The sequence below is a fragment of the Acinonyx jubatus genome, chromosome B3, assembly GCF_027475565.1.
Source record: "Acinonyx jubatus isolate Ajub_Pintada_27869175 chromosome B3, VMU_Ajub_asm_v1.0, whole genome shotgun sequence".
In the NCBI taxonomy this organism is placed as follows: Eukaryota; Metazoa; Chordata; class Mammalia; order Carnivora; family Felidae; genus Acinonyx; species Acinonyx jubatus.
Window position 1 is genome coordinate 127,075,865 of NC_069386.1, and position 18,083 is coordinate 127,093,947.

Sequence of the window (18,083 nt, forward strand, 5' to 3'; positions counted from 1 at the left end):
ATTGAACTTGTCATAGCTGATCAACACATGGTGATCTCGATGGGACTTTTCTCCTCTTAAGGTGGATAAGCAGTGACAGTTTGCCCCATGTAATCCTATTAGGAGATTTCTTCAGGACCACATCCTCTTCTTACATAATTATAAAAGAACCACTCGTAAGGAGAGTTCAGAGGCCAGAGAGCAAAGCCTGGGGCAAAGGATTGGCTGATGGGGCTTTTACTGTTCTTACAGAAGACACAGTTCAGGCAAGTGGAAAATCTACAATTTGAAAGCACGATAGTGTCCCGGTCTGTACTGAGTACTTTGCTAAGCTCCCAGTGATTATTAACTTTGAGGCTGTTAGCTGAGGAACTTTCCAAATAAATTCTGTCATCCTCAAGTATCGGCTAATTGTTTCCAGGGCCTTAAAACTTAGACTGTAAACTCAGTTAAGAAACATCTATTCTCTTTATTTAGGAACTTAGAACCCTGGGGTAGCTGGTTTTCTATCTTAGGAAATTATTGTGTGCTACTATCACATGTTGAAGATACTTGTGGAATGCTAAAAAATGTGTTAGGTTCTATCCTTTGGTCTCACTTTCTTGCCTCCTGTGAAGATCAGATGCTAATAACACCAAACAAATATTTCTTCTTAAATAAATCATGTTTTGTAAAAGTGGGCTCCCCTGATCACAAGTAACTTTGCAAGCTCCTACAGGGCATTAGTGCCTGTCATGCAGATATGCATTTTCAAGGGTCTGTTGGGGCCAAGTAACACATATGGTATAACCATTGCACTACTCCACCTCCAAGATGTCATTTACACATAAGATGTCATTTGAGACTGTCTCCGGGGGACAAAAGTGATGAGTATGCCTTATGCTTTCACTCTTCTTGAAGAGTCATTGGGCATCTTCTTCCATTTATTTTATATTTAATAAATTAAAATATTCGAATGGTTAAATGTTACTGTGTTTAGGGCAATGCCTCTCAAATTTTAATGTGCACACCCAGGTTCTTGCTAACGTGCACATTCTGCCTTTCAAACAATTTCCCAGCTCAAGCTCATGCTACTGGACCAAGATCACACTTGAATAGCTAGCTATTAGGGAGCATTGAGATGGCTTAAAAATTTGAAATCTGAGCTTAAGGATGATGTCAGGCGGATGGCATTAAACTAATTTTCCCTATACTATCCTTGGCTGTATTATAAATTGTTCTTTAAGTTATATAGGGAGATTTTTGCTGGGTTGGAGGGATGGCTCCTGTCTAGTGGCAAAACATATATTTATTTGTACGTTTTAACAAAGTAAATAATGTTTGAATTTTAATAAAGTATCACATCTCAATCTGTTTTGGCGTGGAGAAAACTCCCTATATCTCCCCTTCCCTTTTTAAGGTTTTTGAACAACAAAACATGAATTTTACTGTTTCAGGTCATCAGTGGCATTTTTTTAGGTGGTTCACAATTTTTTTTAAGTTGTAGAACAAATTTACAATATCCTTGACAGTTAAACAGCATTTGTGGTGTGTTTTTTTTCTTTTTTAATTATGTTTCTAAAGATAGCTAAGGGAACAATTTCAAATAGTTCCTCTGTGCTTCTAGATATGAGTTGTTTCAATTTCTGTCTTTTGGTGAGAATTAAGAAACTCATAGCTTGCCATGTCCTGTCATGTTGGCTTATTTTGTAAGGAAATAAAATCTGGCACCTTTCAATGATCTGCTTTACCTCTCTGATCTAAAAACAGATGGAACACATTGTAGAGCAGGGAGGCATGATTACTATCTGGGTATTGCCTTGACTTCCCCAACTGGGTCTTCTATCGTTTCAAAGTGTGCTAAAGGTCTTTCTTTAAAGCAGGGAAAAAGGGGTGCCCGGGTGGTTAAATTGATTAAGCATCTAACTCCTGATGTCAGCCCAGGTCTTAATCTCAGAGTCATGAGTTCAAGCCCGGTACTGCTCTCCACTCTGGACATGGAACCTACAAAAAAAAAAAAAAAAAAAAAAGTAGAAATAAACACAGATGGGAGGAAGGGGGTGGTGTTGAAAAATGCCTTATTCCCAATCATGAGTGTGGCAACTCTCAAATCTGTACCTGGAGGTCCCGAAAGAGGGAATAAATACACATGTATCATGAACTGGAGTTTGGTCCTTCTCCTTAGTACCTTGAGGGTAAGGTGTTTTGATGGAAGACAAAGGTGAGGAGAGACGAAAAATGGGGAAGAAAAAAAATCTCTCTGCCTTCACGCGTGCTTCTGTGCATTGTGTTTATTCCTCTTCCTTACGGCATTAGATCAAAAGGACACATCTTTTTAAATGACCTCAGCAGTGCCTATTTTGCATTTAGAAAAGGCTTCAAGTTTCTTCTCTCAAGTGGTGTTAGGTACTCAGTCATTTGTTTCATCTTGAAAGAAGATGTGACCAGTTGGATTTGTAGGTAACCATCATTATTGATTCAGTGGATTCAGCAGTGTGCCTTTTGTGCCCTTTCTATTTGGATATTCAAACAGATATTTAAGAGACAGTACTGATTGGGTTGTTGAAGATAAGGTAATTGAATCGTGTTCCTTTGTTGAATACCTTTTCAACTAAATTATTGTTGCTTAAAACATCATTTAACGCCAACTCTGTGACCCTGGCCATTTGGTTCTGGCCATAGTGTTCTTAAAAGGCATCTAGTAACCAGAACTTCATCCATCACTATCCTAAACTGACTTTTTTCTCTCTACTTTCCTCTAACAGAGTGCAGATTGAGCTTAACCAAGAAGTTCATAGTCTGATCAACACTGACCTGATCTACAACATCAGAAGGGAGTTCTGCCTGCCCAGTTGGGCCTCTGTTGACTGCAGATAACTCGGCTTCACTCATTGCCTGTGTGGAAAATTCTCCCTATTGATTTTTTGTGTTTTTTTTGTTTTTTTGTTTTTGCACATGGAGGACAGTAACAAAGACGGCAACACAGGCTGATAAGAGCAGAGATCACAGGAGAATTCTTTTCTTACAGGCCCTTGGGACTTTTCCTCTAGTTGGAGTTCTGGACTTTAACAGAGCCCTTTCCAGTCATTTTGGTTTTGTTTCTTGTTACTTTCCCACCACCTTGTATTTTGTTTCCGTACTTCAGAAATGGGCCTACAGACCACACAGTGGCCCAGCCATGGGGCTTTTTTCCTGAAGTCTTGGCTTCTCATTTCCCTGGGGCTGTACTCACAAATGTCAAAAACCTTGGCGTGCCCTAGCGTGTGCCGCTGCGACAGGAACTTTGTCTACTGTAACGAGCGAAGCTTGACCTCAGTGCCTCTTGGGATCCCGGAGGGCGTAACCGTACTCTACCTCCACAACAACCAAATTAATAATGCTGGATTTCCCGCAGAACTGCACAATGTACGGTCGGTGCACACGGTCTACCTTTATGGCAACCAACTGGATGAATTCCCCATGAACCTTCCCAAGAACGTCAGAGTCCTCCATTTGCAGGAAAACAACATTCAGACCATTTCGCGGGCTGCTCTCGCCCAGCTCTTGAAGCTCGAAGAGCTTCACCTGGATGACAACTCGATATCCACGGTGGGGGTGGAAGATGGGGCCTTCCGGGAGGCTGTGAGCCTCAAACTGTTGTTCCTATCCAAGAATCACCTGAGCAGCGTGCCCGTTGGGCTTCCTGTGGATTTGCAAGAGCTGAGAGTGGATGAAAATCGTATCGCTGTCATATCAGACATGGCCTTTCAGAACCTCACGAGCTTAGAGCGTCTGATCGTGGATGGGAACCTCCTGACTAACAAGGGCATTGCCGAGGGCACCTTCAGTCATCTCACCAAGCTCAAGGAATTTTCCATTGTTCGGAATTCACTCTCCCACCCCCCTCCTGATCTCCCAGGTACACATCTGATCAGGCTCTACCTGCAGGACAACCAGATCAACCACATCCCTTTGACAGCCTTCTCAAATCTGCGCAAGCTGGAACGCCTGGACATATCCAACAATCAACTGCGCGTGTTGACTCAAGGGGTCTTTGATAATCTCTCCAACCTGAAGCAGCTCACTGCTCGGAATAACCCCTGGTTTTGTGACTGCAGTATTAAGTGGGTCACGGAATGGCTCAAATACATCCCTTCATCTCTCAACGTGCGAGGTTTCATGTGCCAAGGGCCCGAGCAAGTCCGGGGGATGGCTGTCAGGGAGCTGAATATGAATCTTTTGTCATGCCCCACCACGACCCCTGGGCTGCCCGTCTTTACCCCAGCTCCAAGTACAGCCTCGCCAACGACCCAGCCTTCCACGCTCTCTGTCCCAACCCCTAGCAGAAGCTACATGCCTCTGACTCCCACCACAGCCAAACTTCCCACGATCCCTGACTGGGATGGCAGAGAAAGAGTGACCCCGCCTATTTCTGAACGGATCCAACTCTCTATCCATTTTGTGAATGACACGTCCATCCAAGTCAGCTGGCTCTCTCTCTTTACCGTGATGGCATACAAACTCACGTGGGTGAAAATGGGCCACAGTTTAGTAGGGGGCATTGTTCAGGAACGCATAGTCAGCGGTGAGAAACAGCACTTGAGCCTGGTTAATTTAGAGCCCAGATCCACCTATCGGATTTGTTTAGTGCCACTGGATGCTTTTAACTACCGAGCTGTGGAAGATACCATTTGTTCCGAGGCCACCACCCATGCCTCGTATTTGAACAATGGCAGCAACACGGCTTCCAGCCACGAGCAGACGACTTCCCGCAGCATGGGCTCCCCTTTTCTGCTGGCGGGCCTGATCGGGGGCGCGGTGATATTTGTGCTCGTGGTCTTGCTCAGCGTCTTTTGCTGGCACATGCACAAAAAGGGGCGCTACACCTCCCAGAAGTGGAAATACAACCGAGGGCGGCGGAAAGACGACTACTGCGAGGCGGGCACCAAGAAAGACAATTCCATCCTGGAGATGACAGAAACCAGCTTTCAGATCGTCTCCTTAAATAACGATCAGCTCCTTAAAGGAGATTTCAGACTGCAGCCCCTTTATACCCCAAACGGGGGCATTAATTACACGGACTGCCATATCCCCAACAACATGCGATACTGTAACAGCAGTGTGCCAGACCTGGAGCACTGCCACACGTGACAGCCAGAGGTCCAGCGTTATAAAGGCGGACAGTAAGACTCTGGAGAACACACACACGTGTGTGCACCGAAAGACACACAAATTACATTTGATAAATGTTGCCCAGATGCATTTGTGCATTTGCATACTCTGTAATTTATACGGTGTACTATATAATGGGATTTAAAGAAAAAAGTGCTATCTTTTCTATTTCAAGTTAATGACAAACAGTTTTGTAACTCTTTGCTTTTTAAATCTTAAAAAAAAAATAGTTGCTGAAGTACTGTACAGGGTTGTACCATGAGAACCCAATGCCAAGGCTAAGGAGTGATTCTTCCTCATGATGCACATTCACCATTTTACTGTTGAAGCTGTCAGAATAAATTCCTTTCTTATGGTTGGTGGTCAGATGAAAAGGCACATGGAAACGGATTCATCAGGGTAGGCTACACAACATGGGGAAAACAAGGAATGGCCCAGATAGATATCTTTATGCTATTTCTATACTTCCTGGTGTGGAAGGAAAGTTAAAAATTTCAAAGTAGAAGAAAGGAGGTAGTTACCCTGATTTGACCCAAAGCAGGAAATCTAGAAAGCATCACGAGGAAGCCCGTTCCTGTAAGATAAGTTAACCGAACCCGGCAGAATCCAGAAAATGATGTGGGCTTTGAAAAGAACTTCAAACCCGGGGGCTGGCTTTCTGACTGGGAGCTTAAAAATCACCCCTCACACCTCCCTGATCCTATGTGATAACAGAGTTAGAGACTTGAGTCTGATTCCGGCCATCTTCAGGGACAGATAGGATGTTCCAGCAAGAAAACTCCCTTTAAAAGTGTTACTATTCAAATTATATGTCAGGTTGAATCACATTCAACAGAGATATATTCTAGAATACTTTTTTAGAAGAGGCTAATAAAATAACGGGAAGAATTATATTGAATGGAATTATTTTTGATAATGAGAATTATTTGGGTAGATTCACCACAGCTATGTCAACATGATATTTAGACCAACAAGGGATCAGTGTTTGGAATATACTAAACTTGTTATTTAACAACTATTGGTACCATTTAGACAAAAGCAAGTGATCAGTGATTCTGCTACACTTCATCAAACGACTTTGTTAGTATCATGTTGAAATAGCTTGAATTAATACCTTTATCCCCTTGCAAATTTGTCTTCCAGTCACCTCACCTATATTTTCGTAACTAGCCGTTTATGCTAGATTTTTTCCCCCCACTCTGCTTAAACTTTGAAAAAGAAAATGAGATCCCAGTCTCGGGTCCACAAAATATCCATACATACTTATACACTTTAAAATGTATACTAATTTTCTCTGCTGATAATTCTATAAGGACATATCAAAGCTGGCTGAAATAATGTATTTTTTTAAAGCAATACTGAGTTTCCACCTTGGACCGATGTTCATCCTATTCCATTTTTGAAATTTCATTTATTCCCCCTCAGTCTTGGATGTCCCTCTTCTTTCGGAATTGTGGAGGGATGATCTATCTTACATTAGTAGGATCACATGGAACAAGTCAGAGAGCACAGGCTCCTTCCCCTAATCTTGGCAGAGTGGGCAAAGAGCAGAGGGCATAGAGAAGAGAGGGATGTCTGTGCTTAATTCTAGATATTTTCAAAGCAATGCCCATTTTCACAAAGTATGTATAACTCACTCCTTTTCATCCCGTAGATGTAGAAGGGCTATCGATCACCTACATTAACTAAAAAAACACATCATTGGAAAATTCCTTTTAAAATCAAATTCTGCCCTGTGTTGTGGATTTCCTTTACCACTGGCCATTTTTTAGGGACCTGTGAAATTGATGTCACACTCATTTTGGCTTTCTCTCTCGCTCTTTCTCTGTCTCTCACTTTTAACAAAATAGAACTGTGATGTGTCTTCTTTGTAAGAGTTTAGGTATAAAACGCTATGCAAGTTTTTCTTTATAGTAAGAGCTTTATTTTCTTTAATAATGTACCCCCCAACTTATATGTTTTAATCTCCCTTGTCCCTCAGAATAAGCAGAACATATAACTGAAGTTATAATGTTGTAGAGGCAAGAATCGAAACGGCAGTCAGTTGAACTGAAATTAGCTGTTAATTAATTTGAATTAATTCTAAAGTGACTTAGGTTTCCATATGAGTTTATTAGCTAGCAAAATCTGGCTGTTGCTTGTTGAAAGCTAATTCCACACAGCAAAGGGACAAGACAGTCTGTGAAGGTGATCAGTGTTAACAGTAAGCCATCTACCATTCAGGACAATGACATGGGGTTGTGTGTATTTAACTGGATAATTCCCTTCCACTGTTGTCTTCTCCTTGGCTGTGTAGATAAAACTATGTGTTCACATTATGGTACTTTGACTTTTGAGGGTTTTTTTTTCTCTTTTATCCACAAAATAATCATGCTCGTTTATTTATATTGTGTATCTAACCCCCAGCATCATATTTGGCTGCTGAAACATTTTAGTTTCGAGCCAAGACCGATGTTGGAAAGGTTTCTATGATGTCTTGTGGGATTCACAGAATTATTTGGGGCTTGAGTGGTACAATGAAGTCCTAGTCATGTGAAGGGGCCTCTGCTAAAAGACGTTCCTGAAGAGATAGAACCTAGTTACAGTCTTTGCTTTGATCTTGCGCACAGTATGACGGAGGCTGCTAAAAATAAGATCAGTGTCTCGTTTGTCATAGCATACCTGGGGCTCTCACGCCAGGATAGGAAGCCCATCACGGAATTTGTAATGTCTTAGGTGTCTTAGGAAAACTGCTGAATAACCAACCGTCAGTGTTGGCTTAGGCTTTGATTGGCATCTTCAATCGCGGGAAGTGTGTTTTGCTGAAACATCTACCCTCTAATGGAGCCTCTCTTGCTGCCATTGTTATGTACTTTGAGATTAGGAAGAGTCACAGTTGAAGATGCAGGCCAGGACCATGAACCAACAAGACATACACCCTGGCTTATAGAATTGGATGCTATTTGACCAAACAAGCTGATTTCAGATAACACATGGCCACTTTCAGAGCTAGGCAACTGTCACCGTGCAGAGGAAATTCTAAGAGTGAGAGGTGTAGCCGTGATCACACAGATGTTATTGATCGTTATTCATTCCCAGGGTTGTCATTAATACCTGCTTGTTGTGGGGAGATGTGTTTGAACAGGGAGAGGCTCTGTGCTCCCCTCAAAACTGTCAAATACATTAGCAGTTCATCACAACGGATGGCCACAGGCAGAGACAAAAAGTGTGTTTCCTTGCCCGGTTTCCTTGTATGAGAAGTGGAAAGCATTCTATCCCCTGAGAAATAATGTGATTTCTAATTACCTGGATGTCTGTTGGAAATATATAAGATATGTTCCCCAAGGTTTAAAAAAACAAACAGTGTTGCTGTATTGTGACCAGTCTGGCAAAAAATATTAATGAAGTCGCTAATTTTAAGGCTCCGTTTCCTACCAGTGCCGATCATGATGGTCTTAGTCACTTCCCAAGATCATAACTTACTTCCCCACGTGGAGAACCAGCTCTGCATGCGGTGAGCAGAACACCCAATGCAAGCAAAAGTTACAGGGAACGGCTGAGGCAGATCGCCTTTTGACAGTGAACTGTTTAGTTTTCATCAATTTCTTTGTTTACAGCATTTTTCTCTACCCTACAACAAGGAGACATTGAGTTTTACGTTAGAACAAGAACAGTTTTGCCCATGATTTACCTTTCCAGCTTCATGGGAGTGCAAAGCAATTTCTTTGTGCCGCAAAGGGCAATACAAATACAAAACAAACAAACAAACAGCTCTCCTAATTCTTACTCTTGTCAAAACTGACCTGATGCTCTTTTTTAAAAAGTCAAAATACTAATGAAGAAAGCTATGGCTTACATCCTTTTCTGATTTCTACATCAGGGCCATAAGACAATTGACCACTGGGGGATGCTTGTCACAGAATGTGGGGAGAAAGTTTTGTCCATGTATGATACTGTTGTTACAACAAACCGATCAGATTCTTTTGCTATAGTTTTCATTTTTCTTTTTCTAGAGGCACATCATCCACCAGAAGAGCACAAAGCAAGGCCATCGTAACAGGCATTTTTAAACTAGTATGCAACACACACGTATGTGCACACACACACACAAACATGCACACTGAGGCATTTATGAAGATGTCCATGGGATATAAGATTTATAACTTTTTGAGGCAAGGTGAAGGCGTCACCACTGTCTGTCCCTCTAAGACCAGTATATATTCACCAAAAGTTAATCCCAATGGTTTGTTTGAACCACATGTTGATTTCCTTCTGGTTTATGTTTAGTGTGTTCTCATAACAAGGGACTGCAAGGGTCTGGAAGATTCTGTATCGCACGTCCTCTGAGACCTACCATGCCGCACACCTTGTTAACTACAGACTTCACTCTACACTATACAGTACCTTGTTGATATATTCAGTAAAGGCTTATTTTAAAAGAAAACCACATTTTGTTTATCTGAGTAAGTTCATTGGGTTATAGCCAACACTTGCGTTGTTAATGTGAAAGAGAAATTGTTAATGTGGAAGGCTTCCTGATGATGCATGAGGGTGGCAGGAATAAAGGAGGTGATAGGATTTTTCCTTTTCTCCTACCTTGAAGACAACTTCTGTTTTTAAAGCCATTTAACCTTTTGTGTGTGTGTGAGGGGTTTATATGAAATCTTCATGTTCTTTTCTACTTCCCGACTAACTTGTGTGTTTGTCTGCATATCTTTTCAGTATACACCATACATCAAGAATATTGTTTTGTATTTGTGAAATCTGTATTCTTAGGATAGAGATAAATACGAATGTAGTTATCCAATCAGAATAGCCCCCCCCCATTTCATAACATACACTATTGGTTTTAAAATGTCAATTTTTCTTAAGAATTCCCATGGTACATTTCTACTTCAGATTTGTTTATAGCTCATGCACCCATACTTCTAATGAGCACTCATGAAAATGTATCTATTCACGTGCTCCAGTTCAACTCGGATTATTCTCACCATTTTGCCAGACCCCTTTCCTCTAACTCTTTAATAATGTATTTGACAGAGATTAAATCAGGAAACAAAATCACGACACTTCAGTTAACTAGTATTAATTATTTTAGAATCTATGTTGGAAAATTAAGTATGCAAGACAGTGGTCACTGGTGATTTCTATTACACTTGGGAGATTTTGTGTCAAATAATGTCCATGCAACTCTCAGTTACTTTTACCAAGAATTGCAGACCTTATTCTGTGAAGACCAGACTCTTAGTCAAGGAATAAAATTCGTTAAAAAAAAAAAGTTTATTACAAGTCAGCATTTGCCTGACTTCAGAAGTTTTGTAGAAGAATAAAATACAGTCTTAGGCAAGTCAAGCACACCTTCTACTTCCCTGTGTTCCTAAAGAAATCTGTCTGTTCACCCAAAGTATTTATTTTTCATGTACCTTCTACAGAATTCTATGTTAGGTTCTTTTGGGGATTCAGAGAAAAATATGACTCTACCACTAAGGAGCTCACAGATTGTGCAAGAAGCTTGTTTTCGAACACATCCCGGAGTCTCAGAGACCATGTAATAATTTTACATTCTCTCAACCTCAACAGAGTATCTAAGGTGACAAGAGAAATAGACGTACTTCTTGATACATTTGATGATGCATTTGTTGTATATATTAGATGATTTTGGTGTTTAATAGATGACGCAAAGTGATGGTGCGTTGATGAAATTAGAATTGAATTTGAATCAAATTTTCAAACATATACTAAGTAATTGAACATTTAGGAATTGTGTTTGGTAATTAGACATGCAACTTTAAATTTCCACTGGGCGCCAGAATATAAATTAATCTAAAACAATAAATAATGGCACCTGACAATTCTTGAGCACCAATGTAATGCCACATTTAGAATGCTTTGATACATGTGGTCACATTTTGTCTTCAACTATGTAAGGTGTTTCATCTTAGCTTTTCAGCATGTAAAACTTCCCAAGAAGTATAGCGATTCGTCCCTGATCATAAAACCTGTGAATGGCAGAGTCGGGCGTTAACCCCAAACATGATTCTTAGACTCTTAAGTACTTTCTCGCCTCTTAAATTGACTAGCTTTGAGATGGACTAGCCTTCAGGACAACTTCATTGTCAACGGTTAAAATTTGTGATGATCGAGATATCACAACATCACTCTGAGGACACATATATTAATTATTGTTTGTGGCAAATCAAAGAAACATTCTAAAAACCTAAAAATATTTGTCTTTCAAATCCCATTCCTGTTTTTTTAAGAGAAATTCTGTGTTTGTTATTATTGGGTGGCTGCACATTTATCTGACTTGAGAGCTTCAGATGGAATCAAGATATGCCTACACCCACGGGGTGAGCTGAAAGAACTATTAAAAGGACTTGAGTGAGGTTATTTTTAGTAATGAGTTTGTTTCTTACTCGAGAGGTTGCTCGAAGTATTTTGTAGAGCCTGCTGAAGATGCTCATATGTCAGAATCTATTAGGGCCTTAGCAAACTGGCTCCTGGATTTACAATTTTTTTTGATAGCACAAATAGAAAATGTGCTCTTTAGAGGATATTGTAGGAGCTTTGTTTTTATTAGTTATATGGAAAGTTAAGGATAAAGCATCTGTAATGGTACACTCTAAAAACAGAGGTCTTTTTAGCACACACACACACACACACACACACACACACACACCAATTGATGAACCCGTTTGCCCATTTTCTTGGTGTGAAGTCTAAACTAAATGAAAAATTCATTACATCCTTAAGGAGATTCTTGTCATTTCTGTGACATAATCAACTTCCATATTGGGTCAATCTATTCCTAACCAAATATCAAATTATGCTGGTTCAGACTCTGCTAAACTCCCTGGTTTGGGTAGGATGGGCCTTTGTTAGTTTAGTTTTGTTTTCATTTCGCAACTATTTGATGAAGCCTGGTAAGTTTTGGTGCTGAATAAGATTGCTTTCTGGGACAGCAAACTTGGCATCATCAGAAATCTTTCCTGAAAGTTATGGTACTCAACACATGGGCCAGGTTTTTCCTGTCTCTTTGCCTCCTTTGAGCACTCGCACTCTTACATTTGAGTAATCATAGAGCAGTTCTACTTACAGTGCTTACATGCTTTCTCAAATGTTTTTTCTCCTCTCCGTTTCCTAACTCTGACATGGTTAAGACCCTTCCTGTATTCTCTAGTCCACCTGCCTCTTTCCTACACGCCGTGGGACAAGGTATAATAGTCCATAAATAATGCCTGATCGTGACCAGGCATTACCATGATTTTAAGAGAGAACTCAAGCTCTTTGTATGACATAATGTGTCATATATACATTACTCTCTGGCATTCCTTACTAGTATGTCCTCCTCATTCATTATGTTCTCTGGACTAGATAGATACTTGAAATCAACCAACAGTCTCTCTCTAAGAAATGTCAACGCTTCCATACTGCTGTAGCTTTACTCGACGTTGTTTATCCTATGACATTCACTTTCTTCTTTGCTTGGTGAACTGTTCCTTCTTTAAGATATGACTCAAGTGGCCCCCACCTTTGGGAAGCTTCTCAAATCACATCTGTCAACTATCGGACTCCTTTGTGCAGTTAATATAACTTTAAAATACTTTTCTTTATGGCATCTATATTTTGTGGGTTTTCATGGGTATGTTTCATGCCTATATTTTAACCCCCCGGAGACAGAGGACAGACTCTGGCAATTTTTGTATCTCATCCAGTGATGAGTAAGTACAGTGTTCAGCCCTGGGCAGGTGTCTCGTACATGCTTTTGGGTAAAATGTGAACAGAGCACATGGGACAATGAAGTGATGTCAGGTGTCCCCAAACAGCAGCAGCTCAAATAACAGCTACCCTGTCAACCTCCTACGGCTGGATGACTTTCTTAAAAGCCTCCGAATGATCGGTGGAATTCTGGATATGCAGAATCAGACTTGCTCAGAAGCTACAATATGAGTTTTGCAAGAAACAAAACATAAATTTCCTAAAAAAATCTCTTGTTTACCCATGACTATTTTTAGCGAAATTTTGTTTTCATGATTATTTGTTGATCACACATTTATCTGATTTGAAAACTTTATTATGGAATCAGGATACGTTTATACCTACAAGGAAGGCTGAGAGAACTATTCAAATGATTTGAAGAACATCCTTTTTATATTTTACAGAAAACCCCAAAACTCTGAGCCAACTTGCAAAAAGGCATATGAAGACATAGCTTAAAGAATTGTCTTACCAGATGCCATCATCATGAGAAGTACACAAAGTATGGATAGACATAAAGTCAAAGTAAAACATTTTGACACTTTGCTAGGCATGATGAACTTTTCACGTGTAAAAAAGTAGATTGGTTTTTTGCATCGGCAATATCAAAAGGGACAGTCGATATTCACTGTGTCATATCTTATACCTAAAATATGGCATGTATCATTTAGAGGTCCACATTGTATTATCTTGATTATTTTCTCTACAAATAAATAGTTCTCTTCTAGAAATGATATTCCCATAAAGAATGATGCAGTGGAGGTGGTAGTTATTAAAACCTCAAACGTGAAACAGGCTGACTTATTTTGGAAACCTGTCTCTGCCAGTTGGCTTTGTTAATAACTTATACTTTATGGTCATCAGTTTCCTTTACCTGAAATGGAGACAGTGAAGTCTAACTCATATGGGGGTTGCCAGAAGTGCAGGTATGTAGAGCAGTTAACAGTTTGTCAGACTCGGCAAGCATTGAATAAATGGCATCGGACACGATATATTTTCAGACAGACCTCTTTCACAAGCACAGAGTGACATATTGCCCACTTTATATGAAGACACCCAAGTTCATGAGTATTAAGATCAGCATTATACAAGAGTCATGTATTCAAAGGTAATTAGCATCCCAAATTTCACATACTTGTGTACAACCATTATCAATACAGTCCAACAGGGAGTTTTCCATTTTTTCTACTTTTTTTTTTTTTTTTTTACTGGAAAAGTTAGGGAAAGTGAGGCGCCATAAGGTAGCACAGAACAATACCACGTCCTCTGTCTCATGATGGGTGGGACCATTGAGCATCACTGTTGAACGGAAAAAGAATAGACTTCTTTGTAGTGTAGCTAACATATTTCCTCTCTGATCTTCAGAATACACATACATGTGATTATTGCTAAAAATTAGCACAGAAGTATCAAATGTGCTCTGAGAATGAGTGTTCAGAAGACATTGGGAAATTAAAACTAAAAAAAAAAGCAAGATAATAAGTTTCTGCTCAAAAACCTATAATGTTAAATGACATGGTTTTATTTCGTTTTACTATAACCAACCATAGGATCTATACCGGCACTTGGCTGGCAGATAGCGGGGCTGGTAACAACCAAATGGAAGAGCATGTTAATGGTTCTGCAGTGTAGATGTGACAGTCTACCATCTGTCACCCAGTTACTTTTTGCAATCAATGTCATTCTTCATTTTGTAATCTCGTTGTAATTAAGAGGCATACGTCCTCTTTGAATAGGTCATGTTCTTTTTTCCTTTGGTGCATGGTAATTGATGGTAGTGAAAACAGGCTCAAAACAGGTCACTCATTTGGGCTCTATATCAGCGTTATTTTCCTTTTATCCTGCCTTTCCTTGTTTAATAAAGGCAGAAGGTTAGCCATTCAGATGCTAAGGGAAAAATGCTTTCTCTTCTAGTCCTTGACTGCAGAGTTTAATTGGTTTAGGGGCAGCTATTCGGCAGGGAGAAGTCAATATTGGCATTCCCCTGGTCTATAGCCAATTTCTCTTCTCTTTGGGCTGGTGTCTGTTTTGATAGCTTGCCTCCCGGCTTTTTCTGTTGTTAACTTTTTACATATTGACTCTTACTAGTTGGAATGCAGTGTGCTCCACTAGTGGATCTTGAATAAGAGGGAACCATTTGCTTTGTAATGGAGGCCAATCACCTCTGACAGAAAGCACCAGTTTCTATACAGCCTATTGTATGGGGCTTACTGAACATGATGAACCTCTCTGATTCTGAGTTTGAATGTGTCCAGAGTTTTCCTTGCTCCATTCCATGGGCCTTGAGCGTATTTATGCTTCTATTTCCTCATCGGTCCTTGAGGTAATTACAATAATTACCTCAGCAGCAACAATACAGCAAGGTGCCTGGCACACACTAAAGTGTTCAATCAATGTCAGGCGCTTTCTGAAAATATGGGGAATTAATATCCACAAAGTAGGATTACACACCGTGGATCTCCTTTGGATCATGGGTCAGACCATTCATCTCTCTGGCCTATTTCTTCTTGTTGAGAGCATAAGACTTTGGTTGATTTCTTAAGTTCTTCTGGACTCTCAATTCTGTTTCATTCTTGTCAATTTTCCATGAAGCTTAGCTATAGTGAATTGGGCTGATTTATGCCATGTGTTTTCATGAATTTCAGGAAGATATGTATGGGAGAGAAAACAGGGAGCATGCAAAAATTCCATTTCATTGACTTTATTACAAAGACTAGCATGTCCCCCATTAGTTACAGCAACAGTAAACTGAATATGTTTGGAAAGCATCATGCACAAGTATGAAAAGAGCCTTGGAATCACAAAGAGCTCCCACTTGATACCTGTGTGTTATTAATGTTCCTAAACCTCATTTTCCTCATATGTGAAATAGGGTAACAGTGCTTGTGAAGAGTCAATGAGATAATTTATGTCAAGTGTTCGGTGCAGTAACAGATTCATTCAAGCTCATCATGGCTGAAAAATTACAAATGAATAGAAAGAGAAGCAAGTGGAAACAAAGCTCATTCTTATTAACTCAATTATCTTTCCCCCAAAAGAGAGAAATTCAAACTATGTTACTAAGTAGACATATTTATAAAATACTTTATTTCGATAAAAAATTATTAAAGATAGATTTCCCTACAATAAAACTTGTATAAAACAAGATTGTTTCTTAAAATACCGAGTGCATCTTCTATCTTTGTAAGCCTTTTATGTAATAGCTATTAAACTTTAAATATTCAACAGAAAAGAAATTATGATAATACCCAGGAAAATGCTGAATGATAAATGTACTTTATTTTTGATGAAATAGAACAGATTTTAACACTGACTGTGCCACTTCTTATCTTTGAACCCTGAAAAAATATACAATTGTGGTCTTAAAAATAAAGAAAGAGTTTTTAGAACAATTAGAAAATACTTCTTTCCAGGGCCGTCAATACATTTATAAAGCCATGGCTTACCAGGTAGCAAAAGGATGTTAATTTGAAAATATTTACCTTAAAGTGGTTGCCTAAGAATCCCAGACAGTAAGCAATAGCTTTAAATGATCACATCATACATCTGAATTTAATAATGAAACATTGCTTTATTAAGGATGTTTATATAATGCAGACTTTCCAATAATTTATACCATCTAATGATGGACACTTTAAATAAATAGCTTGTAGCTATGTACTTAGAAAGTGATCCTTGGGACTCAGATCGAGGTATCATTATCTGTTCACTTCTTTTACAAGCTCACTTATTCATTATGTCCTTGTTATGGAATTTTTAAAAGTTTGTTACTTCTATGAAAAGAATTTAGTAAAATGTAACCAAGTTAGTACAATAATTATTTTCGAAAGTTAGTTAAGCCTTATGCTACCTCTGTAAAGGACCAAAATCGCATTTTAAAGGAATTTATCAAAGCAAATATGACAAAATTACTTAATAGTATTTTTTTCCAAACATTAAAATTCTGCCTGGCAGTTTAAGAACTTACAAGTAAATCAAAGATGAAGTCATCTGAGGGAAAAGTACGTAATTGTTAATCAATTTTGCATAGTGAAGGAAATTCAAAACTTCAGAGATATGCTTTTGAAATAATTTATTTTAACAAAGCTTTCGTTAATGAAAGAATTACTACAAAGTGAGTCTATTGTAGTGTAACCTGAAAGCCAGTGCAAGCCAGTGCAACTGGAAAAGTAAACAACAAACAAACCAGCATAGGGAAGAAAGATAGAAAATGTTTACATAAAATTACCATGTTAATGGACAAAAAGCCCCCATCAAAAACAAAATGAAACACACACACACACACACACACAAATGTTTTACAGAGCAGTGATTAAAGTATGGGCAAATAAATTGGGGTGTGAAATGCATTTTTAGGGAAAAACACACAATGTGTTTTGTAGGTACATGAATCAGCACACTTACATATACAAATCATTTGTGGCATGGGTACAAGATAATCAGGTTTAGTTTAGAAAATGTAATAAAAAAGAAACATCGAGACCAAGAAGTTAGCAAAAGAATTAACAAGTAGTTTAAAATATTAACCATCCAGGGGCGCCTGGGTGGCTCAGTCGGTTGAGCGTCCAACTTTGGCTCAGGTCATGATCTCGCGGTTTGTGGGTTTGAGCCCCGCGTCAGGCTCTGTGCTGGTGGCTTGGAGCCTGAAGCCTCCTTCAGATTCTGTGTGTGTGTGTGTGTGTGTGTGTGTGTGTGTGCGCGCGCGTGTCTGCCCCTCTCCTGCTTGCACTCTGTCTCTCTCTCAAAAATAAATAAACATTTAGGGGAAAAATATTAACCATTCAAGTACTAGAAATTTGAACTGCTCTTATTAAAAGTTATTTGAGAATCCACAGCATATATGATGGTGGAAATTGCAATGGTTTTAGAGTTCAAATACTGGCTCATTGACTTACCAGCTGTGTCCCTAGCCAAATAATTAACCACTTTAATATTTGGTATCTTATATCTAAAGTGCTATAATAAAAAAAACCCTATCATTGTGTTGGCGTGAGAATTCATTTAAAGTTACCAGCACAGTACCTTGTACCTAGTGATCGCTCAGCTATGTTAATTCCATCCAACTTCTTTCTGTCATTTCCTGTCTCTTTCCTTTTCTATCACCCCTCATAGAACAAAATGCTGTCTTGTGCTCCTGTAACGAATACAGACACCCCACGGTGTGTTCTTTCATGAGATCCTGAGATAGAGAGAGGTACTATCTCATGCGACCAGGAGTGACATAGCTTTGAGTGTGG

The 18,083-nt window shown here is 39.3% G+C and overlaps 1 protein-coding gene across 1 annotated transcript in view; it reads left to right on the top strand.

Annotated features, from left to right (window-relative positions):
• FLRT2 (fibronectin leucine rich transmembrane protein 2) overlaps positions 1-17,830 on the top strand; it is a 65,055-nt gene extending 47,225 nt beyond the window's left edge. Inside the window, exon 2 of the mRNA XM_053224795.1 lies at positions 2,724-17,830. Coding sequence (XP_053080770.1) covers positions 3,106-5,088 — 1,983 coding nt within the window. The 5' untranslated portion in view covers positions 2,724-3,105 and the 3' untranslated portion in view covers positions 5,089-17,830. The remainder of the gene's footprint in view (positions 1-2,723) is intronic.
• The last annotated feature ends 253 nt before the right edge of the window (positions 17,831-18,083 follow it).